The sequence below is a fragment of the Trachurus trachurus genome (assembly GCF_905171665.1).
Source record: "Trachurus trachurus genome assembly, chromosome: 21".
NCBI classification, from domain to species: domain Eukaryota; kingdom Metazoa; phylum Chordata; class Actinopteri; order Carangiformes; family Carangidae; genus Trachurus; species Trachurus trachurus.
Genome location: NC_139899.1, coordinates 26,197,524 through 26,222,309, shown reverse-complemented (window position 1 = coordinate 26,222,309; position 24,786 = coordinate 26,197,524). Strand labels below are relative to the sequence as shown.

Genomic DNA, 24,786 nt, shown 5'->3' with positions numbered 1-24,786 from the left:
GAAAAGCAACATACACAGATGATAAATAGGCTACATCAATAAGAATATGACAATAAAAAGTTCCTGTGGGCTAAATAAAATAGAAATAGAATAGCATAGGTGGTGACGGAATAAAAACAGGCACTAGCCTATAACATCAGAGGAGAAGCCACATGGAGATGAGATGAAGTCATCATGGTGTCATTTATTTAACGCATTAAATTATAAACACGTCATTCATTAACACGTTCATCTCCGACTCTTTGCCGAGCAGCAGCAGCCGACCGGACCGACCGACACACACCCTCCCGGTCACGTCCACCTCCCTCCACCCCGGTGCTCGTCGCCTTTAATCCGGTCAAGCTCGGTGATGATGATGGTGATGATGATGATGATGAGACGTGCGGGGCTGCGTTTCCTCCTGCACCGCACCACTTTTTTTTTTTTTTTTTCCTCCAGGCTGACAAACCATCTTATGTTTATTATAAGAGGTTCGTAATAAATAAACCTAAGTTGTTGGTTTTTTTTTTTTTTTTGCACCGCACCACATCACAGCAGCGCAGACCGCCGAGCCATGACGTCAGCCCGCGAGCTGCATGCACGTGTCGGTGTGACAATTGAACGCACCTGATCCGCCATATTGGGCAACGTCGCAAACCATCAGTTCAATTGGGAGTTTTTTGTGCCTCTGAGATAATAATAGGCTACATAAATAATAATGATAGCTAATAATAATAAAAACCATCTCCTCCTGTTGTTTCCTGCTCACACACACCTCTCTGTCAGTGTCACCTGGCCTGTTGAACTCGCACTTTAACATGTTTGTTACTTCATTTTGAACTTATGTAACAGTGACTTTTTTTTTTCTTCTTCCCCTTTTTACTCTTTAATGTGATTATTAGTTATTTCCCCGGGCCCTTTATTATTGGTCGCTCTCCGCTCCGACTCATGTCTGGATGAAATTAACGTTGAGGAAACCCGATGTTGTTGCACCGACAAGAGCCGAGAACATGAACTCTCTCAACCCGGATTCTGTCCTCTGATTGGACCCGAGCTTCAGCTTCAGCTTCAATGCGGGTCTTGTTTTTTAAGCGCCTGGACCCAAAGTTCCCCCCTACATCATCATCATTACACTGTGTGTCATTTCCCCCGCTGATCTGGAGTCAGTTTGATATCAGTATGATATGTATCGGCGAGGTTAACTCGGCTTAATGGAGCATTTTTAATTGCCAGCCATGAAACCGCTGATTGGTCCTTGTGCGCTTGCGTGAACCCTGAAAAAAAGGAAAAGAAATTAAGAAATACGAATGGATGCCTTCAAAGAGAATAGTAAATGAGAGAGGTCTCACTCTGCCGCCACGTTGGTTGCAACATACGTAAAGCATATGCATGCAAGATGAACTTAAAGAGCCATACCCAGTGTTTTTGTAAATTGCACATTGCTCCTCTTTGTAGTCATATTGCCTCATTTTTATAGACCATTGGTTTGAATGCAGCTTGTGTGATTTTGTAGTTTGCATCTTTTTGTGGACTCTTTGGGTCTCAAAATGCATCAAATTAGTCTCTGTGTCTACATTTTGTGTGTCTGTGCAGTCATTTAATGTCTTCTTCTAGTTGTTTTGTGTTTATTTGCAGTTATTTTGCATCTTAGGTAGGGATTTTGTGTTTTTTGTGTTTGTCTTTCATCTCCTTGAGGTTTATTTGGGTCTCTTTATAGTCACATTGCACATATTTTTTCTTTTCTGTAGTCATTTTGCATCTCTTCATAGTCATTTTATGTCTTTTTTGCTTAAGTTGAGTAGGGGTGATCAAAATAATAGGAACATAAGAGAAGGCAACACATCTGTAATAAAGGTACAATTGGAATGCATTATATTTAGCTTTGTGTAGCCTACCTAATGAACTGACTATATCACACTGTACAATAAATCTTTGTATCCATCTATCTACTTATCTAGTGAGCTGCTCTGCTGTTGCCAACTTGGCTGCACATTACTTCCTCCTTATCTCATCCAAAAGTAGCGGTGCAGTGTTTGCAGAGTTGAGACTTAATATACAGTGGGGAAAATAAGTATTTGTTCCCCTGCTGATTTTGTAAGTTTGCTCCCCCACAAAGAAATGGAAGAGTCTATAGTTTTTATGGTAAGTTTATTTTCACAGAAAGAGACAGAATATTTAAAAAAGAACATCCAGAAATAATATCATCATATAAAGGTTATGAATTAATTTACATTTGATGGAGTGAAATAAGGGCAAAAATCAGCCATCACATACTAATTTTCTCTACTGTAGCCTAGACTCTTTCTTTCTTTCATTTTTTTTTTAGCATAATTAACACTAGGAGCTGTTGTGTCTCGCAGTACGGCCAACCTAACGTTAATGCATTTGCTGAACCATTAACTAGTTAACAAATTAAGCCACCAAGCCTTGCTTGTTTAGTTTAGTTTATTTGATTAGCATTTAACCCCCCCCCCCCCAACAAATGAGATTTAGCTACTCAGAAGTTGTAGGCTGAAGCTTGTGCTTATTATGCCTACCCCTTTTCCAAACAACAAGAACAACAACAAAAAAAACATCTTCAACAAGGCAATTTTTAAACTACAAATTGTAACTAGGCTAGATAAGAAACTACATTCTTAAGCAAGTTGCTAAGTGCTAACTAATGCTATAATAGCCTAGAAACAACATAGCCTAAAAGCTAAGCTAACAAGCCTAGCACCAATACTAATATCTATCTATCTATCTATCTATCTATCTATCTATCTATCTATCTATCTATCTATCTATCTATCTATCTATCTATCTATCTATCTATATATATCTATCTATCTAGATAAGAAACTACATTCTTAAGCAAGTTGCTAAGTGCTAACTAATGCTATAATAATAATAATAGCCTGGAAACACATAGCCTAAAAGCTAAGCTAACAAGCCTAGCACCAATACCTACTAATATCTATCTATCTATCTATCTATCTATCTATCTATCTATCTATCTATCTATCTATCTATCTATCTATCTATCTATCTATCTATCTATCTATCTATCTATCTATCTATCTATCTATGCTAATGCTAATGCTAAACATCTGGTGGTGCTGTATGGTGTTTCCTGCTTTGACTGACTGAGCGGAGTGAGACATCCTCCTCCTCGTCTCGGCTCGTCTCGTCTCACGGTTGGCCGACGGAGTGACACATCTTCTCCGCGGACGATCTTCGGAACGAAAGTGGAAAGTTCTACGTTGTGCGCACGCGCTCCCCGGGATTAATGTCAAGGCACAAAAGTGGCGCTTCACCGTTTCGAGCTGTCCTCCGGTAAGAGCAACACACAGACGGTTTTTACCCCCCCCATAATTACAACTCTTAACGAATTAATACAGTCTAAAGTTTCGGGAACTTGTGCAAAAAAAAAAAAGGGGGCGTCCGACCGTCCGGCGGATGCCCAGGCAGCGGCTCTCCCCTCGGGGGGGCTGACACCGGGGCGAGGAGACACGTTTAGGGAGCATGAAGCAGTTAAATGTGGGACAGATTCAGCCGTTGGTTGCAGTTGCAGCCGTTGGGCTCCAGTTATTGTTCACGTTGGCTCCCTAATGGCGGACGGCAGGCAGCGCTGTTTTCCGCTGGGGAAGGAGGAGGAGGAGGAGGAGGTGGTGGTGGTGTGTGTAGGGGGTGGGGGTGGAGGGGGGGTATGTATGTGGTCGTGGTGGTGGTGGAAATGCCGGGAGAGAAGGGGTAGCTGGGGGGGGGGTTGTGGTAGCTACCTGTACCGGTGTGTTGTGTTGTGTTTTGGGGTCACGTTACGTTAACTCGGTGTAAACAGCGCGGTGGTCGGTCGGTCGGTGGTTCGAGCCCCCCTGTTGTTTACCACCGCATGACACACACACACACACACACACACACACACACACACACACACACACACACACACACACACACACACACACACACACACACACACACACACACACAAATGAAGGCAGTTCATGTGATACGTAACGTGAACGTGAACGCGCGGTGGCGCCCCTAGCGACGGCCCTTGGTAACCGACATTGATTGCGCCAGGCCGGGGTGGATGGACTCCTCCTCCGTGGTGGTGCGGGGGTAACTTTCCAATTAACCCCCCCACTGGGCGTCACAGGTATCATACGAAACGTTTTTTTGGAGGGGTAAGGGGTGTTGTGTAGTTTAAAAACAAGAAAAAGAAAGAAAAAAGCCCCACGTTGCCACCGCAAAGAGAAAAAGAGAGGGGGGTGTTGTGTTATTGATGGTTACTGTGTCTATTTTTACTCCCCTCAACGTTCTATTTGATGCGAATAAGTTGTGGTACTTAATTCAACAATGGCGCAGAGGTCTCTCTCTCTCTCTGTGTGTGTGTGTGTGTGTGTGTGTGTGTGTGTGTGTGTGTGTGTGTGTGTGTGTGTGTGTGTGTGTGTGCTCTCCTCCCCTCGATCCGCCGCTAATCCAATGGCTGTTTGCGCCAGGAAGAAGAAGAAGAAGGGTTAGTTAGAGCAAAAGGGGGGGTGGGAGCGGAACGGAACGGAACGGAACACCCTGACCACGTTGTTTCTCCTTCCTCCTTCCTCCTTCCTTCCTTCCTTCCTCCCTCCCCTTTCCTTCCTCCCAACTACTTGGAAACCAAACCAAACCAAACCGGGCTTAATAGGCTGCTACCCCACTCTCATCATTTATTGCCCGGTTATTTATGGAAGAGTTACGCAGCAGCAGCAGCAGCAACAACACAGGTAGTAGTGAACCGGTTCTGTTTAATAATAATAATAATCGTGTTTGATCAAAGTTTTTGGACCTGCTCTTTATACAAAAAGTCAAGTTTCTTTTTTTTTGGAGGGGTTAAGAAGAAGAACAGGAGAGGAGGAGGAGGTGAAGCTCGGATCAGGTCGAGAGATAATAACCGGGTTGTTGTTGCATGGACATGGACCGGATTTGGCGCTGTGCTGCTGCTGCTGCTGCTGCTGGTGGTAGTGGTGGTGGTGGTCCGCGCTTCTTCTGGCTCAGCTGTTAATAATCAAGGGCACAACCAGGGGGTGGTGGGGGGCTGGGGGCTGGAGCGGCCCCTCAAAGCCTTTTGGTACAGCCCGGCAGTCCGTCCGTCCTTGTGTGCTGGTTTCTAACATTTCAGAGAGAGAGTGCAGCAGCAGCAGCAGCAGCAGCAGCTCCTCCTCAGCTCTCAATAGTCCCGGTTCAGTTTTTTTTTTTTTTTTGTGCCTTCAGCTGCCAGGTAACCGGAATTGGACTGTGTGTGTGATTTAGCCCCCCATCAGCTGGGGCTTCGGGGGGGTGGAGGGGTTGAGGGGCTTGGGGGGATGCTCTGGTGGCTGCTGCGCATTACGCATCACTTCCCAGTGACATAAGCCTTATATAATAATCTCCGGCGTTTGATATGAATATGCTATAAATCGGTCGCTGATCTGCGCAAGTGGCGCAAACAAACGCGCAGCTGCACGTCTGTCTCCACCTAGAGAGAGAGAGAGAGAGATGTCAACTTCATGCGCAAATTGATGGTGGTGCTGCTGCTGGATAGGTGGAGGAGCAGGAGCACCTATGTGAGGTGAGGTGGTGGTGATGATGTTGGCCCGGTTTTAACAGCTTGTCTTGGGTTTAGTTGCACCCCAGTGCTGGCCCACCTCCTCCTCTTTCCTCCTCTCCTCCTCTTTCCTCCTCTCCTCTCCTCTCCTCTCCTCTGTCCTGTCCACCTGGTGTTGACGTTGGGAGCAAGGTTGCATGTCAGAGCTCATTAATGCTGGATCCCTCGTTTCCCCTCTCTCATCCACGTGAATGCAGCTCGGCTCGTAGCTCTGCATTGCAGTCTGAACTGAACTAGAGTCTAGACCATGCAGGCTATTTTTTCCCCCCTCAGAGCACCAGTGGGTAGTTTAGTTGAGCTTTGCACATAGATTTCCCTCTGTTGGTGTGATATCATGAAGGCTGTGATGCATTTTTTTTGCAGCAGCTGCAGCAGTTTGGCTTCAGGGAGGTGTTGCACATGGAGGACGGTGTCTGTCTGTCTCCTCTTAAAAACATAAAATAAATTGACAAGAGTTCACCACACGGTCACTGACAGATGTGTTGTAACCCAGACACATCTGGTCTATCCTCTCTATGATAAAACGTTGCATGAGATTACACACACACACACAGTCGGTCCAGTCTCTGGAGAACTGGTTTGGAGTCTCATCCTGTTTCTGAACAGTGGAGAACATCTTATTGATCTTGAATGTCATGCTGTTTTGACTATTGCTTCCTGTCACATGGTCCCCGTGTGTGTGTGCAGCTCTTCCTCTTCCAGCTTCAATGTTGCACAGCCAAGTAGATCATCTTTACAAACAACAAACAAACTGTTTGTTTTGCAGCAGACAGGGGGATGAGGGGGCTGGGGGCATTGCATAAACAAGTATGGATGAACTTTAATACAAGCAACTCATATTTCACATCAGTTCAACTTCCAATTATGACTTTTAAAAGCAGAAGTGTATGTGTTTTTTTTTAGCTTCTGTTGGTCTCGCATCAGTTCTTGAGAGCTGATCAACAGAAAACGAATGAATTGTGGCAGTTTTTGAAGTAAAAACAGTGAAGAACATCTTTATTATTCCTCGGGTTCCAGTCGTTTGTCCTACACAGTGGTTTAAGTGAACGTTTCGTTGGACAAAATGAGACATTTAAAGACACTGTTGTAGATTTTAACACTGTTTTCTGACCTTTTTTAACCAAAACAAGTCATCAGGACAATGATTAATCGATGGTGGAAATGATCATTAGTTGCCGCGTGGCTCTAATTCAAAGTGAAGACAGAGGTCTCCACTCTAGATTAACTTGTTCATGATGTTGCATGTGGTTTAGCTAATAATAATAATTATTATTATCATTATCATATTGTTATTAGTCATGTTAGACAGATGTTTTTTTCTCTCAGTGCAGATGCAGCCTCTTCCAGTGGTCAGTAATAACAGTCTGGGCGTCAGGTTTGGTCCCGGTCCCGGTCTGTGCGTCTTGTTGTTGTTGTTATGAATTCAAGAGTTAAATGTGTAATATTTGATCTTTTGTGGTTTACCTTTTGAGGGTTTAGATTGTGACATTTCTAGGCCAATACCTCATTAAAACTTCAGTGTTGCCCTTTATTTTAAAGGGATAGTTCAACATTTTGGCAAATTGGCCCATTGTCATAATCCCTATAGTTTTAGGAGTAGGTTCGTTACCTTTAATTGCCGGTGCAAGTTATTTTTAGAACGGCAGAGCAGAGCCGCAAGCTGCTCAGAGCTACGCTACAGAGGCTCATGGGATTTCTTGGTTTCCCTCATCAAACTCATCAGACAAATACACAATCCAACAACTCCAAAACACTGTTGTGACCTGCACATTCACCACGCTATGAGATAATAACAGAACGTTATGAGACTGAGTTGTTTTAGAGGTAAATGCAGAGCCAGAGACTGCTTGATGAAAAACTGCCCCTGAAGGCAACACGCATCAGTGGTTTTGCATGAATTTGCCTCTAAAACAACTCTGTCTCGTAACGTTCTGTTATTATCTCATAGCGTGGTGAATGTGCAGGTCACAACTTGTCCACCAGAGCGTTTTGGAGTTGTTCGATTGTGTATTTGTCTGATGAGTTTGATGAGGGAAACCAAGAAATCCCATTAGCCTCCGTAGCGTAGCTCTGAGCAGCTCGTGACAGTTAAAGGTAACAAACCTACTCATAAGACTATAGGGATTATGGCAATGGGCCAATTTGCCAAAATGTTGAACTATCACATTTCTGCATATTTTGTTGTCAGGAGCCCTTGTATGAAACACAAACACTTGAACGCACCTGTATCCAAAGCTGCTGCTGAATGTGTGTGGTCTTGTTTTTCATGCTCTTCTAGATTTAAATCAGTATTCTTTAATTTTTTTTATTTCTGCTCTTCATGCAAACTTCTTGTACATCTGCTTGTGTGAAGATAACGACGACTAATCTCTACAAATTAACGTTTTTGTTGTTTTTGTGTTGTTCACCTCCTTTTTCTTATCGTTGTTAGAAACACGTACATGTCGAGCATCATCAGGAGCAGATGAACGTTAAATCTCACCACAGCTGCTTTCTTTTTATACCTGAGGTGGAAAATAAATAGTTTTTGAGGCGAGCGATGGAGTTAAGGAACTTTCCTTCCACACACTGCAGATTTTTTATTTATTTATACCACTTGGCTGTAGACGTAGACGGCTGTTGGACTTTTACATCTCCAGATTTTTTTGATTTTTTTATCTGCTGTTACAGTGAGAAATAATCTCCGGTCGTAGAAAGACGTGTCCCAGTTTGTGACCATGTGATGTGTCATTGAGCCCAGTGGGAAGGTCAGTCTCACCTGATGTGGACATCTGCACATCAGCTCAGTTACTACAGGAAAGTGTGTGTGTGTAAAGGAGGAACTTACAAACCGTCCTGTAATATTACACATCTACTACGTCCTACAAACTGAAGTCATCAAGCTCTATATCCTTTACAAGCTGTTACACCAGTCTGACCTCAGGTATCACTAGTTGTGTTTCCATTACCCCGAGAAATGCGCCAAACCTAAATATCGCAATAAAAAACAAGTAATGGAAACACCCAAAACTTCTCAAATAATTGCCCAAATATTTTTATGCTCTCTTGAGGTGTTTTTTTCCAGACGTGTTGATATCAAAGTGTATCGCAAAAGTGTCATGGAAACACTTTTTTCACATTTACACGTCACTTCAGGTCTGAGAAGATCTGATCCCTCTGTAATTTTTCCCGTTTGCGTTCGCTCTCCCTCTCCACCGTGTGTTTTGAATCGTCCCGTCACTCACCACATTTGATAAATCACTGAATGCAAAATGTTTTGAACGTCCATCTTCCTTAAAGCTGTACAGAAAAGAAAATTGAATTTGAGCCCACTGTGGGTCCTAACATTAGTGTAATAACTCATCTATCAGACGATGTAGCCCAAACTTTGTGCAAAATTCTATTTTCGAGTAAATCCGAGATGAAAGTGGGTTTTTTTTTTTTCTTGTATTGGATAATGCAGGTGCACGAATTATACGTCGGCCTGCTCACGATTCATCAGCCACTGATATTGCATCCGTCATCCGTCAATCAAACGTCTGAGACAACACACACACACTTGGTCTCGCCCCAAACATTGAATATCCCGCCCGCTCGATAACGACCAATCAAATTGGTGTATCTATGCTACATTTTTACCTTAATTAAACAACCTTGGTGTAATTTTGATGGTTAAACCAATGATTTGTAACTTGCTACAGGGAGAATGGAGGCTCTCTGCCTTCCACCTAGCGTCTCTTGGCTGAAAACCAACCTTGTAAGATCAGAGCCTCCGACCCGGTGTCCCAGCTCTCGTCTCTGCGGCACCGCCACACAAATGCGCCATGTAACCCGTAATCTCTTGTTTATGACAGATTAAACTACACAAATATACACGTCGTAACATCGTATATATAACATATAACGTTATGTACAGCTCTATTGATTGATTTCTCGCGCGCTTCGTTGTAAACAGATGCACATGGCCGGGAGGAGGGTTAGCAACACTGAACTTCCCCTTTAAAATTGAGTCTCACAGGTCTTGATTTTATGAGAAGTATCATGGGATGTCGCCGTTCAAAGTCTTTTCTTCATTCACAAGAAGAGTTCACACACTTTGTAGCCTACCGTTTCCACCCAACCAGGTTATTTTAATAAAAACTCAGGCGGTGTCGCACTATAACATGTCCGCGTGAATAAACAAACAATAGTTCCTTCTGTTACAGTCGCGAGACCTTGAGACTAGGGCTGCAATTTACGATTATTTTCATTATCGATTGATCTGTTGATTATTTAAACGATTAATCGATAAGTTGTTTGGTCAATAAAATGATCAAAAATGTTGAAAAATGTCAAGCAGTGTTTCCCAAACTACAAGTTGACGTCCTCAGATGTTTTGTTTTGTCCACAAATCAAAGAGATGCTCAGTTAAAGAAGCTGAAATTAGAGAATTTGGACTTTTTTTCTTAAACTACCCAAACCAATTATTTGATTATCAAAATAGTAATAATCGATTATTGTGCGATTAATCAATTAACTGTTGCAGCTCTACTTTAGACTTTACGAGAACTAAGGCTCAACACCTTTTAAAGGAAACACCTGCAAATAGCAATTGTGCTTTTTGGAAATTCTGGAAATATCACTTTCATTTTGTGCAAAGCCTGTAATGGAAACCCAGCCACTGTGGTGCTATCACTTTGATTAGATGCAACCCACAGTGCTGGGGCCAAAATGGCCGCCACTGTGTCGTCAGAGCAGCAGTGACCTGGCTTCCTCCGTAGTGACGACTGCTGTGCTACTGCGTTGAAGCTCTGAAGCTGCTGCTGCTGCTGCTGCACTCAGGTGCTGCGTTCAGGCTCTTCCTGTTCCTGGGTGAAGAGCAGCTACAAAGATCGCTGCTCTGCACACACGTGTGATCGTGGCCTCATATCTGTTTGTGTGTGTGTGTGTGTGTGTGTGTGTGTCTGTGCTGCAGCTGTCAGCAGTGATGTGATGTGTGGCTCACAGCCACCCTCGCTGCTGTGTGTAACTTGAAAAGGAGATTTTGACAGAAACGGATCAACAGCGAAAGTGCAGACGTCCCCAAAAACTGCTTTGAATAATATTAGATCCTGAATATGGCACCAAATTGGCCTCAAACAACAACAACCCTCTTCTTTTTGTGCGTATCTCTTATGTATGTGTATAGATACTGGAGTGACTCACATGGTAATGCAGTTAAATGCTTGTTTACATTCAGAGCATCTGCAGCTTTGTTTGCAATTTTAAACGGGCCTTTAGCAGGATTAATAAATCGGCAATGTAATTAACAAAGGTTTTAAATAATGGTTAATCCATTCATCCATCTGTTCTCTGCATCTCAACCAGGTCACATTAAGATATTATTGACAAATATTGTTGTATACAGCGGAAATATCTGATCTATATCAACAGATTCGTGCTTTTCAGTGATGTATCTTTCAGGCGGACATGGTGCCATTAAATTGCATTTGATGGTGGCGTTAAAAAAGTCTTATGTTTTATTTGTTGAACCCTGCAGACGCCCCGACAGCGAGCGAGCGCTGCACACACACACACACAGATATACACACATACATCGCTGAAAAGCCGTTCATTAACTCGTATCACAGAGGGTGATGTCTGAATCATTTGAATATTGTGTCAGCCAACTCATCAGCACCCAGATGTAGAGCACAGAGAACCAACCAAGTCCCTGTGGTGGTGGTGGCGGCAGCGGCGGTGGTGGTGGGCCTTAACCGTCTCCACGGCAACCAAGGTGTAGCTTCGCCGGTTGCTGGGGGCAACAGGAACGAAGCTGTGTGGAGCATCACACAAGGGGAGGGAGGAGGAAGGGAGGGAGGAGGAGGGGAGGAGGAAGGGAGGGAGGAGGAAGGGAGGAGGGAGGGATGTGAAAGACGGCAGGTGAGAGGAGGAGGAGGAGAGTAATGGGTAGTTGGGTGAGGAGGTGAAGGGAGGGATGGAGAGAGGGAGGAAGAGGAGGAGGAGGAGGAGGAGGAGGAGTTGGCCCCGTTGCTGGGCAGGCATGGAGCAGTTGTTGATCGTCTACTCTACATTCAACCATGGAGACGTCGCCTCCGTCTGTTGAGCCACAAAGACACGGAGCTGGTCTTTGGTCTTTGATGCAAATTAATTATATTGTAGACCAGAATAAGGCAGGCCTCCTTTTAAAGGGCAATTCCACACAAATTCAACCTGGGGCTCTATAGTTTCCTAATATTTTAGGTCTAAAAGAAGATTTTCTTTTTAATGTCGCCTGTTCTGCAGTCTGTCCCCCTATCGCCACAGCACTGTGTAATGGGAGCGGATGGATCTTAGGCTGTTTACGCTATTTACAGGGTGTAAAATTAACTTTTTACCTCACGGCCATTGGCTAGTGACCTCCAAAAATTTACCAGCCAGACATATTTTTCACCGGCCTAATCATGCCTTGTTTGACTAAAAGTAATGACCTTACGTTTTTAGTATAAAAATCCAACTCAAGCAACATTTAAGAAGCTGCACATCCTGGCAGCTGAGAGTATTACTATCATGTATTGTCCCTCCTAAAGTCACAGGACATGTCTGTTCTGTCCTGAAATGTGTGTTTCTCTTCTACAAAACACATTCAGAGGCGACATCTTTCCACATACGGGCAGAAACAGTAGGAGAGACACAACCTGAGGGAGCAGGTCATTGAATGGCGCTGCTATGGCGTCGTGTGGGGTTGTGAGCCCGCATGAAGTGCATAAAAGTTTTAATGCCGTTGATCAGCTGTTGCTATGTGGCAGATTTAGGCTTGTTCAACCGCTGCCGGCAGTTTTTTTTCAGAGGCAGTTTATAATTAGCGGGATGATGAGCAATAAACCCCGACAAGAAAGCCGAAGCTGTGATACAAAGTCTTGTGAAGTCTGTTAGTAACTATAGTGTTGAATTTGCCTGAAATTGTCCATAACCCACATTTTGCCCCCCTCTCTCCTCATAGTTAGTAAATATAGGTATGTTGAAAACCACACCTGTTCCTGACTGATCAGAACATTTATGGTTTGGACATTTGAGCTCTTTAAAACTAAAACATGTAGAAAATGATCAGTAGTACTAGTCTAAAACCAAACCACAGACTGCTTCAGCGCTGGCATTTACTTCTAACAATCAAAATTCAAAAGGTTAATTGACAGTTGATTTTATACACAACACTCACACTTCCTGTTTGGTGACGTCCTTCCTCTTTCTTCACCCGTGTCCCTGTCTCACACCCATGGACAAGTCTCGACTCTTTTCAGGTCTGAGGTCTTGACTCCTAAAGGTCTTTCTGGAGAAGTCACTTTCTTTTCAGGGCTTCCTCTGTCGCCCCCTTTCTCTTCCTTTTAATGTTTTTATAGCACCAACTTTTTTCTCTTTCCCAGCAGCCGGTGTTCCCACTGTCAGCTCAGACACTAAAGAAGTTTTAAAGTTTATAAGGAACTGAATTGAAATGCAGAAAAAAGGACAGATCAAGGGTTGATATACAGGTGCATCCCAATAAATTATAATATCATGGAAAAGTCCATTTCCAGTCGATCAAGTCAAATAGCCCTAACCAAGTACTGAGTGCACATAGATGGACATACTTTTCAGAAATCCAACGTTTTCATATTCAAAATGCTTTTTCTTAATTGGTCTTTTGTTCACATTTTTGGAGATACAGAATTTTACGTCTTCATTAAATGTAAGCCATAATCGTTAAAATAAATTGCATAAACAAAGACATGAAATGTTTTGGATCTATATCATGTATTAGTTTCACTTTTTGAGTTGAACTACGGACATAAATGAACTTTTCCATGATAGTTTAATTTATTGAGATGCACCTGTGTGTGAGATGTGTAGCTGAAAATCACACGGAGGTTTAAAGTGTTGGAGCATCTGAGGGTGGAGGCGACAGAGAAAAGGTGGTGGCGACACCAACAACAATGGCAGCGTGTTCACACCTGGCAGCAGCAGGAGGAGGAGGAGGCTGGGTGTGTGTGTTGGGGGTGTGTGTGTGTGTGTGTGTGTGTTGAGGGGGTGGGGGGGTTGTTGTCTCTGGGGACACCTGAGCTACCTGTCCAGCTGTCACACGCCATAAAAAAAAAAAAAAAACCCAATCACTGGTTCTCGTTTCAGCTCATTGTCCCTCCTAACTGCCTTTTGTTTGCGTCGCCAGGTGGTTGCCTTAGCGATGGATGGGGAGTCAGAACCAAACCCTGCCGTGGCGGAAGAGGCAGAGGAGCGGGAGGAGCGGGAGGAGCAGGAGGAGCAGGAGGAGCAGGAGGAGCCCACGGACGCCACTCCCTCCTCCCCCCAGCAGCAGCAGCAGCAGGAGCAGCAGGAGGAGCTGCAGGAGGAGGAGCAGGAGGAGCAGCAGCAGGAGCAACAACAGACCACGCCCCCAAGAGAGGAGGAGGAGGAGGATGCTGGGGAGGCAGTTTCCATGGAAACGGACGATGATGGAGCCACAAAGGAGGAGGGCCCCGGCGCAGAGGACAATAATGACGACGACGACGTGGTTCTGGTAGGGGAGGAGGAGGCCACCACTGTTGACACTGTTGATGCTGATGCCGCCGCTGATGATGCCGGTGCCGGTGCCGCCTCCTCCTCCTCCTCCTCCTCCTCCTCCTCCTCCGAGCCTCCTGCCACCTCGCTCTCCGAAGACACGCCCAGCGCAGACTGCATAGAGCTGCTGGACGCGTCTTCTTCTGACGTGGGACCCGTGGTGGACACGTCCTCTGCAGCGATGCCTTCAAAGACCCCCAGTCCTTCTCCTCCTCCTCCTTCTCCTTCTCCTCCTCCGTCTTCCAGCGCGCCCACGCCTCCTTCTCCAAAGCCTCCAACAACCACAACAACCACAACCACAACCACCACAGCAGCAGCAGCAGCAGCAGCAGCAGCGGAGCCGATTGTCATTGATGACGAGGAGGACTCTGAACAGAAAGACACTTCCTCCTCCTCGCCGGCGCCCCCCGGAGGAGAAGGAGAAGGAGAAGGAGGCGGCTCTTCCTCCCACTCTCCAGGTGTACTCAGCAGCACCGAGCCAGATTCGGAGATCAGGATCGCCAGCGTCACCACGTTGGGCTCCGGTGGTGGCGGCCAGAAGGGGAGCTCGGCGGCCCCTGCAGCGGCGGTGGTGGGAGTCGTGGACTCGCCGCCGCATCCGGTGGACGACGAGGCCGACATGAACCTGATGATAACCTCGGTGACGTCGCTGCAGGGAGGAGCGGCGGTCGTCACATCGGTGAGAACCAATCGAGTCGTGTTTGTCGGCAAAAGCAGATGTTCTGTTCGCCAGAGCAGGTTCAAGGGCTCCAGACTTGACGCCCTAAAGAGGAACTAAGCAGGATTTGTCCCGTGGCTATGCTACATTTTTATCTTAATTAAAAAGCTCTGGAGTAATTGTGATAGTTAACTACATGACTTATGACTTGTTATGTGTGAGAACGGAGGCTCTCTGCCTTCCACCTGGCGTCTCATGGCTGAAAACCAACCTTGCAACATCAGTGTAGTTACTCTACAGCTCTTGTCTCTGCGGCACCGCGACACAACTACACAGATATGCACGTCGAAACATTGTATATGTTGTATAACGTTATCCACTGCTCCATGTATAGATTTCTCACCAGCTTTGTTGTAAACAAATGCACATGGCCGAGAGGAGGGTTAGAAAAACAGAGGAAAAGCGACCAGTCTCTTGCGTAGTTCCCCTTTAAAATTTTAGGCGCACAAGCAGAAAATGTAGAGGTGCACACTGTAAATCGACTTGCAAAGCAAATATTCACATTTCCTTTTCATTCATGATCCTCACACACGTTGGCCTGACACCTGTAATGACACAGATACCAGATTCTTTGAGTTGCCCTCTCTTCGTTTTCAAGTGTTAAAAGAAAAACAGCAAATATACTGGTTGCACATGCACAAGTAGATGAAACATTTACTTGCACCAGCTCAAATTTTTAGGGGCGAAATGCCTCCATTTACAGGCCGTCTGGAGCCCTGATTCTTGGAAAAGGGAATAATGAGCTTAGAGATGATGACGCTGCTGCAGAGAGATGATCTGTTTATGCTATGCCAGTAATTATTTATTTATTTGTGTGTCTGTCTTTGGTTCCTTATCATATGTTTCCAAATGTTTCATCACTGAAGTAAAAAAAACAAAAAAAACAACTTAACGTTGTGAACCAAACCTGTGTGTCTGTCCAGGCAGGTGAGGGCCAGACGGAGGAGAACGGCCTGCAGATCAGCAACGCCTTCAGCCTGAATCCAGACGCCCCATCTGGTCGACCCACAGCCTCCTTCAACCCTGGGCGGGGCTCCGCTCCCCTGGGCCAGCTGGTACAGAACGGAGACACAGGGACGCACAACAGAGCAGGTAAAAAGAAAAAACAAAAAGGGTGAATTATAGAGGAGATTTCGTTATTATCACGAAAGTTGAGCTGTTTCAACATTGAAAATGAAAAAATTACAGCTTTATTTGTTTAGATTCTGTTACGCTGTCACCTAATGATCCAGAGCGGGAGTCGACCACATGTTTCAGTTTACTGTCTCACCTCTGGTTCCTCGGCCTTCACTCTTCCACTCCTGATGCTTTTGTGTTAAACGTGTCTTGTCCCGAAAACGCTCCTTTTTTCTTCCTGCATGGATCCATGTTTGCAAACCCACCTGCGCTGTGACGTTGACAATCAGTCATCTGTGTTGTTCTCAGTCGTGGTCTGATGATAAGTTGCAGGGTTGTGTTGTAAATCATCCAGGTTTTGTTAATTTATTTTCACTTCTGATTTATTTTCGTTTCACTCTCATGTTTATTTCACACTCATGGTGGCCCATAAGGATTTAGTTTATTTGTCCACTGTTCTTGTGAATTGATATACATTTTTATTTTTGTGCTCGTTACACATAATTGTTGTGTGGCACCAGAACTGCAGCAGGAAGTCGGTCCCTTCATACGCTGGTCAACACACTGCAGCTGAAGAAAACACATTCAGAAACACAGAGACGCTGTAAATTCAGAAACATCCTCATCAGTTTGACAGCACATGAGCTGCAGAAACTCAGAGATGTTTCCGGGGACACAAAAAAGTGACGGACCAAGCTGTTTGTTTGTGTAGTTTATCATAACATCAGCATCATATGATTTAGATAATACTGCAAACATATATGTGCTGTAATAGTGAAACATTGTGCTGCTGTTATCTTGGCGTGTTCCGTCACTTAAAGTTTTGAAGGCAACACATGTGTTACAAAATTCATGAAGTTGTTTTCTTAATTTGTAGCACTTTGGGGCTTTGCATGTGTTTGTTTTGGTTCTTAAATTGCAGTGGATTGAGCTCTCAGGGCCACCGTACGGTCGGTATTCGTTGATACTAGAGATGCTGTGGTTCCATTTTTCGATGTGGTTACTGATCATCTTATGGCCTTTTTCCACTGACTCGACTCCACTCGAGTTGTTTTCCCACCAGGGATAGTTCCTGGTACCTGGTACTATTTTTTGGTAATGTCTCAGCCGAGGTTCCGATCGACAGAGCTGATACTGAAATGTGACGTCAACCGTCACTGGAAGACACATTTCCTTTTCGCGCGACGCCCAACACGAGAATCAAATCGGCTATTTTTAAAAACACACCGGCAGACAGCAGACAGCTTAAAGCTATGGTCTACGATTTGAAAGATTGATCATTATTATTATTATTAACGTCATTTAGACGGTGGTTATGGCCCTGTAGTACGACCTGCACAATGTGAAGAGCAAAAGGAATGAAAAAAATCCATTCTCTCTAGCGGGCGGCCGCAGAGACCAACTGGTCAATTCCTCTCTCGTACTTTCAATCTAATCCCCTCCACTCTCCGGCTCCTCGTCGCCCTGAGAGGTCCCGCCTCGTCCCGCCTCGTCCCGCCTCGTCCCGCCTCGTCCCCACACCCCCTTCCGCTTTTGAAACTACAAGTGGTTTGTAACCGGAGCAGCTCAGCCACAGACAGATGAACCCATGAATTCAGCGCCTGCTTGCCCCCCTGGCGAAGGTTGAAAGAAAGCGCAGGTCTGCCGCTGAAAGCCCCACACTGTAGGATTCACAGAATTTGTTGCAGCCGTCATTACCGGTGCCGCAGCTTCAGTTCTGCTTCTGCTGGAACTAAAGAAAATGTTTTCGCAGCAGGGTCGTTATAACATTGTACAGTTTGTTCGTTACAAAGCACCACACACACACACACACAGGGCTCTTTGTCATGTGCTGCTGTCACAGCAACGCAGCGGGGTGGAAAATAAGATTAGTACTTACAACTGCATCCATGATAACTTAATTTGGAGTTCAATTAAATCAGAAAGTGTATCATTATACCCAAATAAATCATATTTCTGCAGCTAAACTGTGTCAGAATCAGCACCATTGTCATTGTAGTAGGTGCAATGAGATCACGTTTGGCCTCTCTCCTCAATAAAAAATACAAAAACATAGACTATAAAGTAAAAACATAATCAGAATAGTAAACTAAATGTCACAAAATGGGTAAAGAACTTAGTAGTTTGGTAAATAATTCAGGAAAAATCTGTTATCCTTTCTGCTCACCAGATGTGTTTTATCCTGCCCTGTCTGACTTGTTTTTTTAAACTTTACAAAACAAAATTTCTTCAAATCTGCAGCATCACAGACCTACGTTCAGTTTGCTAATGGACCATTAACCAGTTTGTGATCCACGGGCTTTCAATTGATGAAGTGGGGCTTTGGGACTGTTTCTGCCGAGCTGCACCCGGGCTCCAGATGGTGCTGTTGACTGCAGCGCCGCTCCATTCACAAACCGGCTCCTGACGGATTATTTGTCTCTTGAGATGCTTCATAGTTTCATAATGTCTGTATTTTAAATCTAAAGCTTCAGATTTTTACTCTCTGAGCTTCTGAGCTTGCGGCTGCGCTGCGTCTTGTCCAGCTTTACAACCACAGAAACATCAAACCACCGTTTTGGCCGCAGATGCAAACAAGTGTGAAGCTGCTTCAGGCCAGATGGATCAGTGGTGTCGTAGCAACTGTGACGCTGTTAGATTTATCCAGGGATGCTCAGTTTACAGGACGTCCTGGTCACCTGAAGGCCACATGAGCCACTACTACCAGCATCGTGTCCCTGGTTCAAGTCCAGCCGGGGATATTTGACCGCTCTGACCCCCATGTTTCCTTTAGTTTCCTGTCTGCTTTTCTATCATCCAAATAGCCAAATATATCGGCTTTAAAAAAGTCTTCTAGAAAAGAATGCAGCAAAGGAAAGACATGTGAAGTTAAGGAAGTCAAGGTTGAATTTTTAATATATATGGTTCATATATTAAAAAAAAGATGCAATAAAATAAAGCAAATACCTGACATCTGTATGTTTTAAAGCTCTCAGACCACTCGTCATGGACGGCTTTTATTTATTGTAGAATCTGACTTGGACTCAGTGACCACTGGTGTTGGACAGTGGAGTTTGTCTTAAAGTAACCGAGACTCATGGGCTCAGACCTTTAAACAGTGTTGGACCCTGAGCACTTAAAGCTTTATACAGGATTATTCACATACTTGTTGTTATGAAGCATCAACTTGATTCAGCGCTTCCTCCTTTGTATAATCAGGCAATAACTCTGAAAACATGTACGTAGAGAGAAGGAAGGAAAGGAAAACAAAATCTAAATCTAAATTTGACAAAAGATTATTTAAACCAACAGGATATAGAAAAAAAGAATAAAAAGTTACATAAACAACTGATGTAATTAAAGGTGCATTAAATTGGCAATATAATGCATAAAAAGTACATCCACAGTGACACAGACATATCCGTGTGGGTCCTGGTACCTGAATAATGAACCAGGAACACACAGAAATATTGAACAAATACTTTGAGCAGGTTCTATCTGCCAAAATAGAAATTGAGGGTTGCCAAATTTTCCTCTTTGTTCCTGAATAATAAAAGGTATTCTCTGTAGAGGACGAGTTTCCACCATTTCCCCGAGACACAGTCTTTATGTTGGACCTTCTTCCATTTTCCGAACCAGTAGAATAAATGTCTTTGCAATAATACATCCATACTGTATGCCGTCGTCGTGCTGCTTTTTATTTCTTTTAGTATGATTTAAAGGGCTTTAAAATACTGTCGGGACATATTTCACTCATAAAAACATGAAATTCAACAGTACTGGCTTCATGATGGAGACTCTTAACTCTCTTAACTCTTGTTCCTGTCTTTGCCGTCTGCAGATTCATGGATCTCCCAGTCGGCCTCAGTCCCGCGCAACCAGAAGCAGACGGGCGTGGACTCCCCGTCACCAGCCACCTCGCTGCCCAAACCTCCAGGCCAGTCTTCCTCGTCTACTTCCTCCTCAGGATCCCAGCCACAGCCCAGGACGGTCAAGGTGATCCACTCCGTCCACTGAGGCCCTGTCGTGTTGTTCAGGATGTACAGAACGTTGTGTTTTTTAAAAAGGGGTTCAGTCGTTCAGCTTTTGTCCATCTGTCCATTGTGTTTTCATAAAAACGCTTCATATGCTCAATTTGAAAGAATATGTGCAGAAAAAGGATCTCTATGTGATGCTGTTAAACAATAAAGGACTGTACTCGACAGTAAATTTACAGCCAAATAGCACACGTTTATTAGAATAAATGACAAAAAGAAACAACATGTGGCATTTAAAGCAGAAGTAAGCGATCTGGTCGTTTTGGCTAACTTCTTGTCAGCTGATGGAGTTAGCAGTCCCCGCCCTCGTCCCTACGTCACCACATTCACGCGCATCCCTTGGCTGCACACACAGAGAGGACCGCCCCTTTATGCCGTTCTCTCTCCTCATTGGATAAAGGTTGTAGGATACAAGGAAAGTTTTCTCCTCGGCTTACAGCAGAGCAGAGTGACTGACAGACCCGTGTTTCAGACCAAACACTCTATATAAGTGATTGCTGTCGGAAGATATAACTATTTAAGACTTATATTAACACAAACATTCAGCTTACTTCTGCTTTAACACGTATACAGTATAATCGATATTTTGCATTTTAGTTTTATTATTTCTATTGGGAGGAGAGAACAGCAGCAGTTTGTGTGGTAGAAGGGAAAAAAAAGTTTTTGTTTGTTTTCTAATTCCTCTTATGTCTCGTTTACTTTCAGTGTCCCCTGTTACCTCATTAGCTGAGCTGAGGAGGTTGAGCAGAAATTATTGACCCAATTGAGTTTCAGTTTAATATGGCCAAAACGTGGCTTCAGGGTTTTTATAGAGAACGATTCGACTCCTGCTGTCGGCCAATGGAGTGAGGTCATATATGACTTATTGCCAGTGTAAAACCTTCCCTATAGTTAAACCTGGTCTGTGTTTGTTTGTCCACGTTACAGGTGACCTGTGCAAACTGTAAAAAGCCTCTGAAGAAAGGTCAGACGGCGTACCAGCGCAAAGGCTCCACGCACCTGTTCTGCTCCACCACCTGTCTCTCTGCCTTCTCACACAAACCCGCCCCCAAGAAGAGCTGCACCATGTGCAAAAAGTGAGTAAACCAGCGAACATGGAGACACTTTACGGGCTTGTAAACATGGTGGACGTTCAGAAGTAGAGAGGTGGTGACCAGAGAGTAGGTCTGTGGTTCAGTTATAGAGGGAAAAGGGAATTTATTGTTAATTAATTAACTTTGAAAAGCCCTAAACGCACTATTTAAACACACAACGACCTTTATTCTCATCCTCATTAGCTGCCGGTAATACAGCAGCTCCTCTTCCTGGGCTCCACACACAACAAAATAAACATAAAGTACAATAAACACACCATAAAAAATCACATCCATTTGGTTTATTGTCATTCAACATGTTTAAAGGGATAGTTCAACATTGGCCCATTGCCATAATCCCTATAGTTTTAGCAGTAGGTTTGTTACCTTTAATTGTCGGTGCAAGCTGTTTTTAGAACGGCGGAGCAGAGCCGTGAGCTGCTTAGAGCTACGCTACGGAGGCTCATGGGATTTCTTGGTTTCCCTCATCAAACTCATCAAATACACAATCCAACGACTCCAAAACGCTCTGGTGGACAAGTTGTGACCTGCACATTCACCACGCTATGAGATAATAACAGAAAGTTACAAGACAGAGTTGTTTTAGAGGGAAATACAGAGACTGCTTGATGAAAAACTGCCCCTGACAGGAACGTGCATCAGCGGTTTTGCATGAATTTGCCTCTAAAACAACTCTGTCTGGTAACGTTCTGTTATTATTTCATAGCGTGGTGAACGTGCAGGTCACAACTTGTCCGTGAGAGTGTTTTGGAGCAAATCATATTACAATCAATCATAGATATTCACTTGGTTCTTTGAAGTTAAGGTTATTTAAGTGTTTTTAAAGCCTCACTGTGATTTAACTGTGATAAGTTGGTCAATTATTCCACATTGTAACGACTCTAATCATCTGACTAACCCTCAGGTGCTTTGACTGTCGGTCTCTCCCTCCTACTGTTTCACTAACTGATGGAGGTTTGGTGTTTTTTCAGGGACATCACCAACATGAAGGGAACCATCGTGGCCCAGGTCGACTCCAGCGAGTCCTTCCAGGAGTTCTGCAGCACCGGCTGCCTCGGCGCCTACGAGAACAAGCAAAACCCGCCCAAATCGGGCCACAAAACCAAATGTACCGTCTGTGGCAAGCTCACAGAGGTCAGTCTGTGTCTCACACACACACACACACACACACACACTCTACAACACATCTGTCTGTCGTAGAGTCACATCCAGTCTGGACAGAGGAATGAATAATTTAGTAAAAGTGAGTGTGGAGGGAAACGTGTCAAAGAGGCGTTAATGGTATAAGTCTGATTTACCAGTGTGGTAGTTACACCTCTGCAGTGTAATGTAATCTAAATGTGTCCCTCAGGAGGCACAGCACAGAACAAACACCTCTCAGTGTAACACAGGCCTTTACACAGACGTCATGTCCCAGTTCAAGGGAAAACTGGACACCACGGTAACAGGTTTTTAAGCTTCAGAGTCGATCAGCGTCCAAAACAACAAACAATCTCAACACCAGGGATGTTCAATACCATTTTTTTCAGACTGAGTATCACCGATAAGTACTTGTACTTATATATATATATATATATATATATATATATATATATATATATATATATATATATATTATTTATATAGCCTAGCGCCCCCTAACCCTCTCTTCAGCGTTGTTTATTGATCAGCTCAGTGCCAGCCAGTGGGTTGAGACACTTAACAAGGTTTATTATTTAGCTACAAAGCAACGGTAGCTGGTTGTGTCTGTGTCTGCCTGCCCTGACCAGATTCTGAAGCAGTGGTAATAATTAAGGAACAGCGAGCAGCCGTGGCTGTGTTAATGTACATAGCTGAAACCCTGGTATTTGTTTAAAGGAATGAAAGAGGATCAGCGGCTGGTATCGGCAGCCTTTATGAGTACCGATACTTTGAAATAAGGCCGGTATCGACCTGATACAGATACCTGGTATCGGTACTCGCCCATTCCTACTTAACACCATATGCAATTAAATGTCTGAACCTGAGCCCCAAACTGGAGAGGCAATGTTTTCACTCCTGCTATTCTGCTTCTCTTTTAGTCTGGCTTTTTAGATTTTGTTTTAATTAATTGTAGATTCTTGTCTTTTAAAAATTTTAATTTTATTTTAAGGAGATCGTTTCTGACATGGAGCTAAAATGGTTATCTGGACAGACAACCTTTATTGAATTGATAATGACAACATTAACAATTCATAATGCTTTGCACAAAAAACATAAACATAACAAACAGTTGTGCTTCTTATAATCTCAATTTATCTCCCATTTTTGGAAATTACTTCCATGATTGTTACAGATTGGTTTCTTTTTGTCGGTGCTTCGTCTCGGTGGCGTTCGCACCTGAGAGTAGAGCTGACGAGTTGTGATCAGATCACCTGAGGCAGATGTTGACACCAGGTGTGAACAGGCCCAGCGAGCCTGATGAAGCGACGCCAAACTCTCCTGTTGTCTGATCTTCGATTACATCACACACACACACACACACACACACACACACACACACACACACACACACACCCTCTCTCTCTCTGATGATCTGTCAAACACAAACAGTCTTCATCATCATTTACTTTGTTGTCTCATCTGAACTCTCCGTCTCTCTCTCCCTCGTCGTCCTCCTCCTCCTCAGGTCACTTTCATTCAATATTTATCTCCCTTCCTCTCTCTCTCTGTCTGTCTGTCCTTTCTTTCCCTTCTTATCTCTTCTCCACCCCTTCGTTTCGTTTCGTTTCGTTTCATTTCATTACGTCTTCCTAGTGAACCTTCAGCTCGGTCTCCATGGACACCACATTGCACGAACAGTTGTCTGTAAAGCTGGAGCGTCGTAGTTCCTCCCAACGTCACCGCGGAGGACCACTTAGTTCGACTCATTGAATCCGTTATGTTATGTAACGGAACTGAAAAATAAATAAATGAACTCAAACTGCTCAGTCGCTCGTGAACCTGGAAAATACTTTTTCTCTTTTTTTTTCCTTTTCCCTAAATTATATTTTTCTAGTTCAAAGTTAATCAGTGCTACTGTCACCTAGCAACCGCAGCTGTCTGCATTCGTGACATCTTAAAATCATGTGCATTATTTATGTTTCCGTCTTGGTTTGATTTGCATATAAAAGAAATGGCAACACGCCAGATATAATATGCAAAAAAAAAAAAAGACTTGAGAGTTACCTGACAAAAATAATTCGCTCATGTTTACATTTTTAAAAGCTGCTGTTGATTCCTATTATTTAATGTTTCTTTTATTTACAGCCTGTTAGGCGCAGGTGTTTGAGATATTATCAAGTTATTTAGTGGCATCAGTGTTATGGAGGAAGTTTGCACACATATAAAAGATAAATTAGACTGAAACTGTTGGATTTCCGCTTTAAAGTTTGTTCTAAACACTCAAACTAACCATAATTAAGTATAATTCATGAAGAAGAAGTGTAAAGTTCAGTGAATCAAACCTGTTTGTGTTGTTTTTCCTCTCTTTTTTTTAATAGATCCGGCACGAGGTTAGCTTTAAGACTGTGACCCACAAGATCTGCAGCGACGCATGTTTCAACGTGTACCGCAGGGCCAACGGGTTGATCATGAACTGCTGCGAGCAGTGTGGCGACTACCTGCCCAGCCGAGCGTCGGCCAACCACTTCCTGCTGGTCGACGGCCAACAGAAACGATTCTGCTGCCAGAACTGCATCAAGGAGTACAAGCAGGTACTGTAGGCCCCAAACC

The 24,786-nt window shown here is 44.0% G+C and overlaps 1 protein-coding gene across 1 annotated transcript in view; it reads left to right on the top strand.

The window, feature by feature from the left end:
- Window positions 1-13,891: 13,891 nt before the first annotated feature.
- zmym2 (zinc finger, MYM-type 2) overlaps window positions 13,892-24,786 on the top strand; it is a 33,470-nt gene continuing 22,575 nt past the window's right edge. Inside the window, exons 1-6 of the mRNA XM_083997146.1 lie at window positions 13,892-14,789; window positions 15,752-15,920; window positions 19,765-19,919; window positions 20,888-21,036; window positions 22,026-22,188; window positions 24,555-24,767. Of these exons, the coding sequence (XP_083853272.1) occupies window positions 13,989-14,789; window positions 15,752-15,920; window positions 19,765-19,919; window positions 20,888-21,036; window positions 22,026-22,188; window positions 24,555-24,767 (1,650 nt within the window). The 5' untranslated portion in view covers window positions 13,892-13,988. The remainder of the gene's footprint in view (window positions 14,790-15,751; window positions 15,921-19,764; window positions 19,920-20,887; window positions 21,037-22,025; window positions 22,189-24,554; window positions 24,768-24,786) is intronic.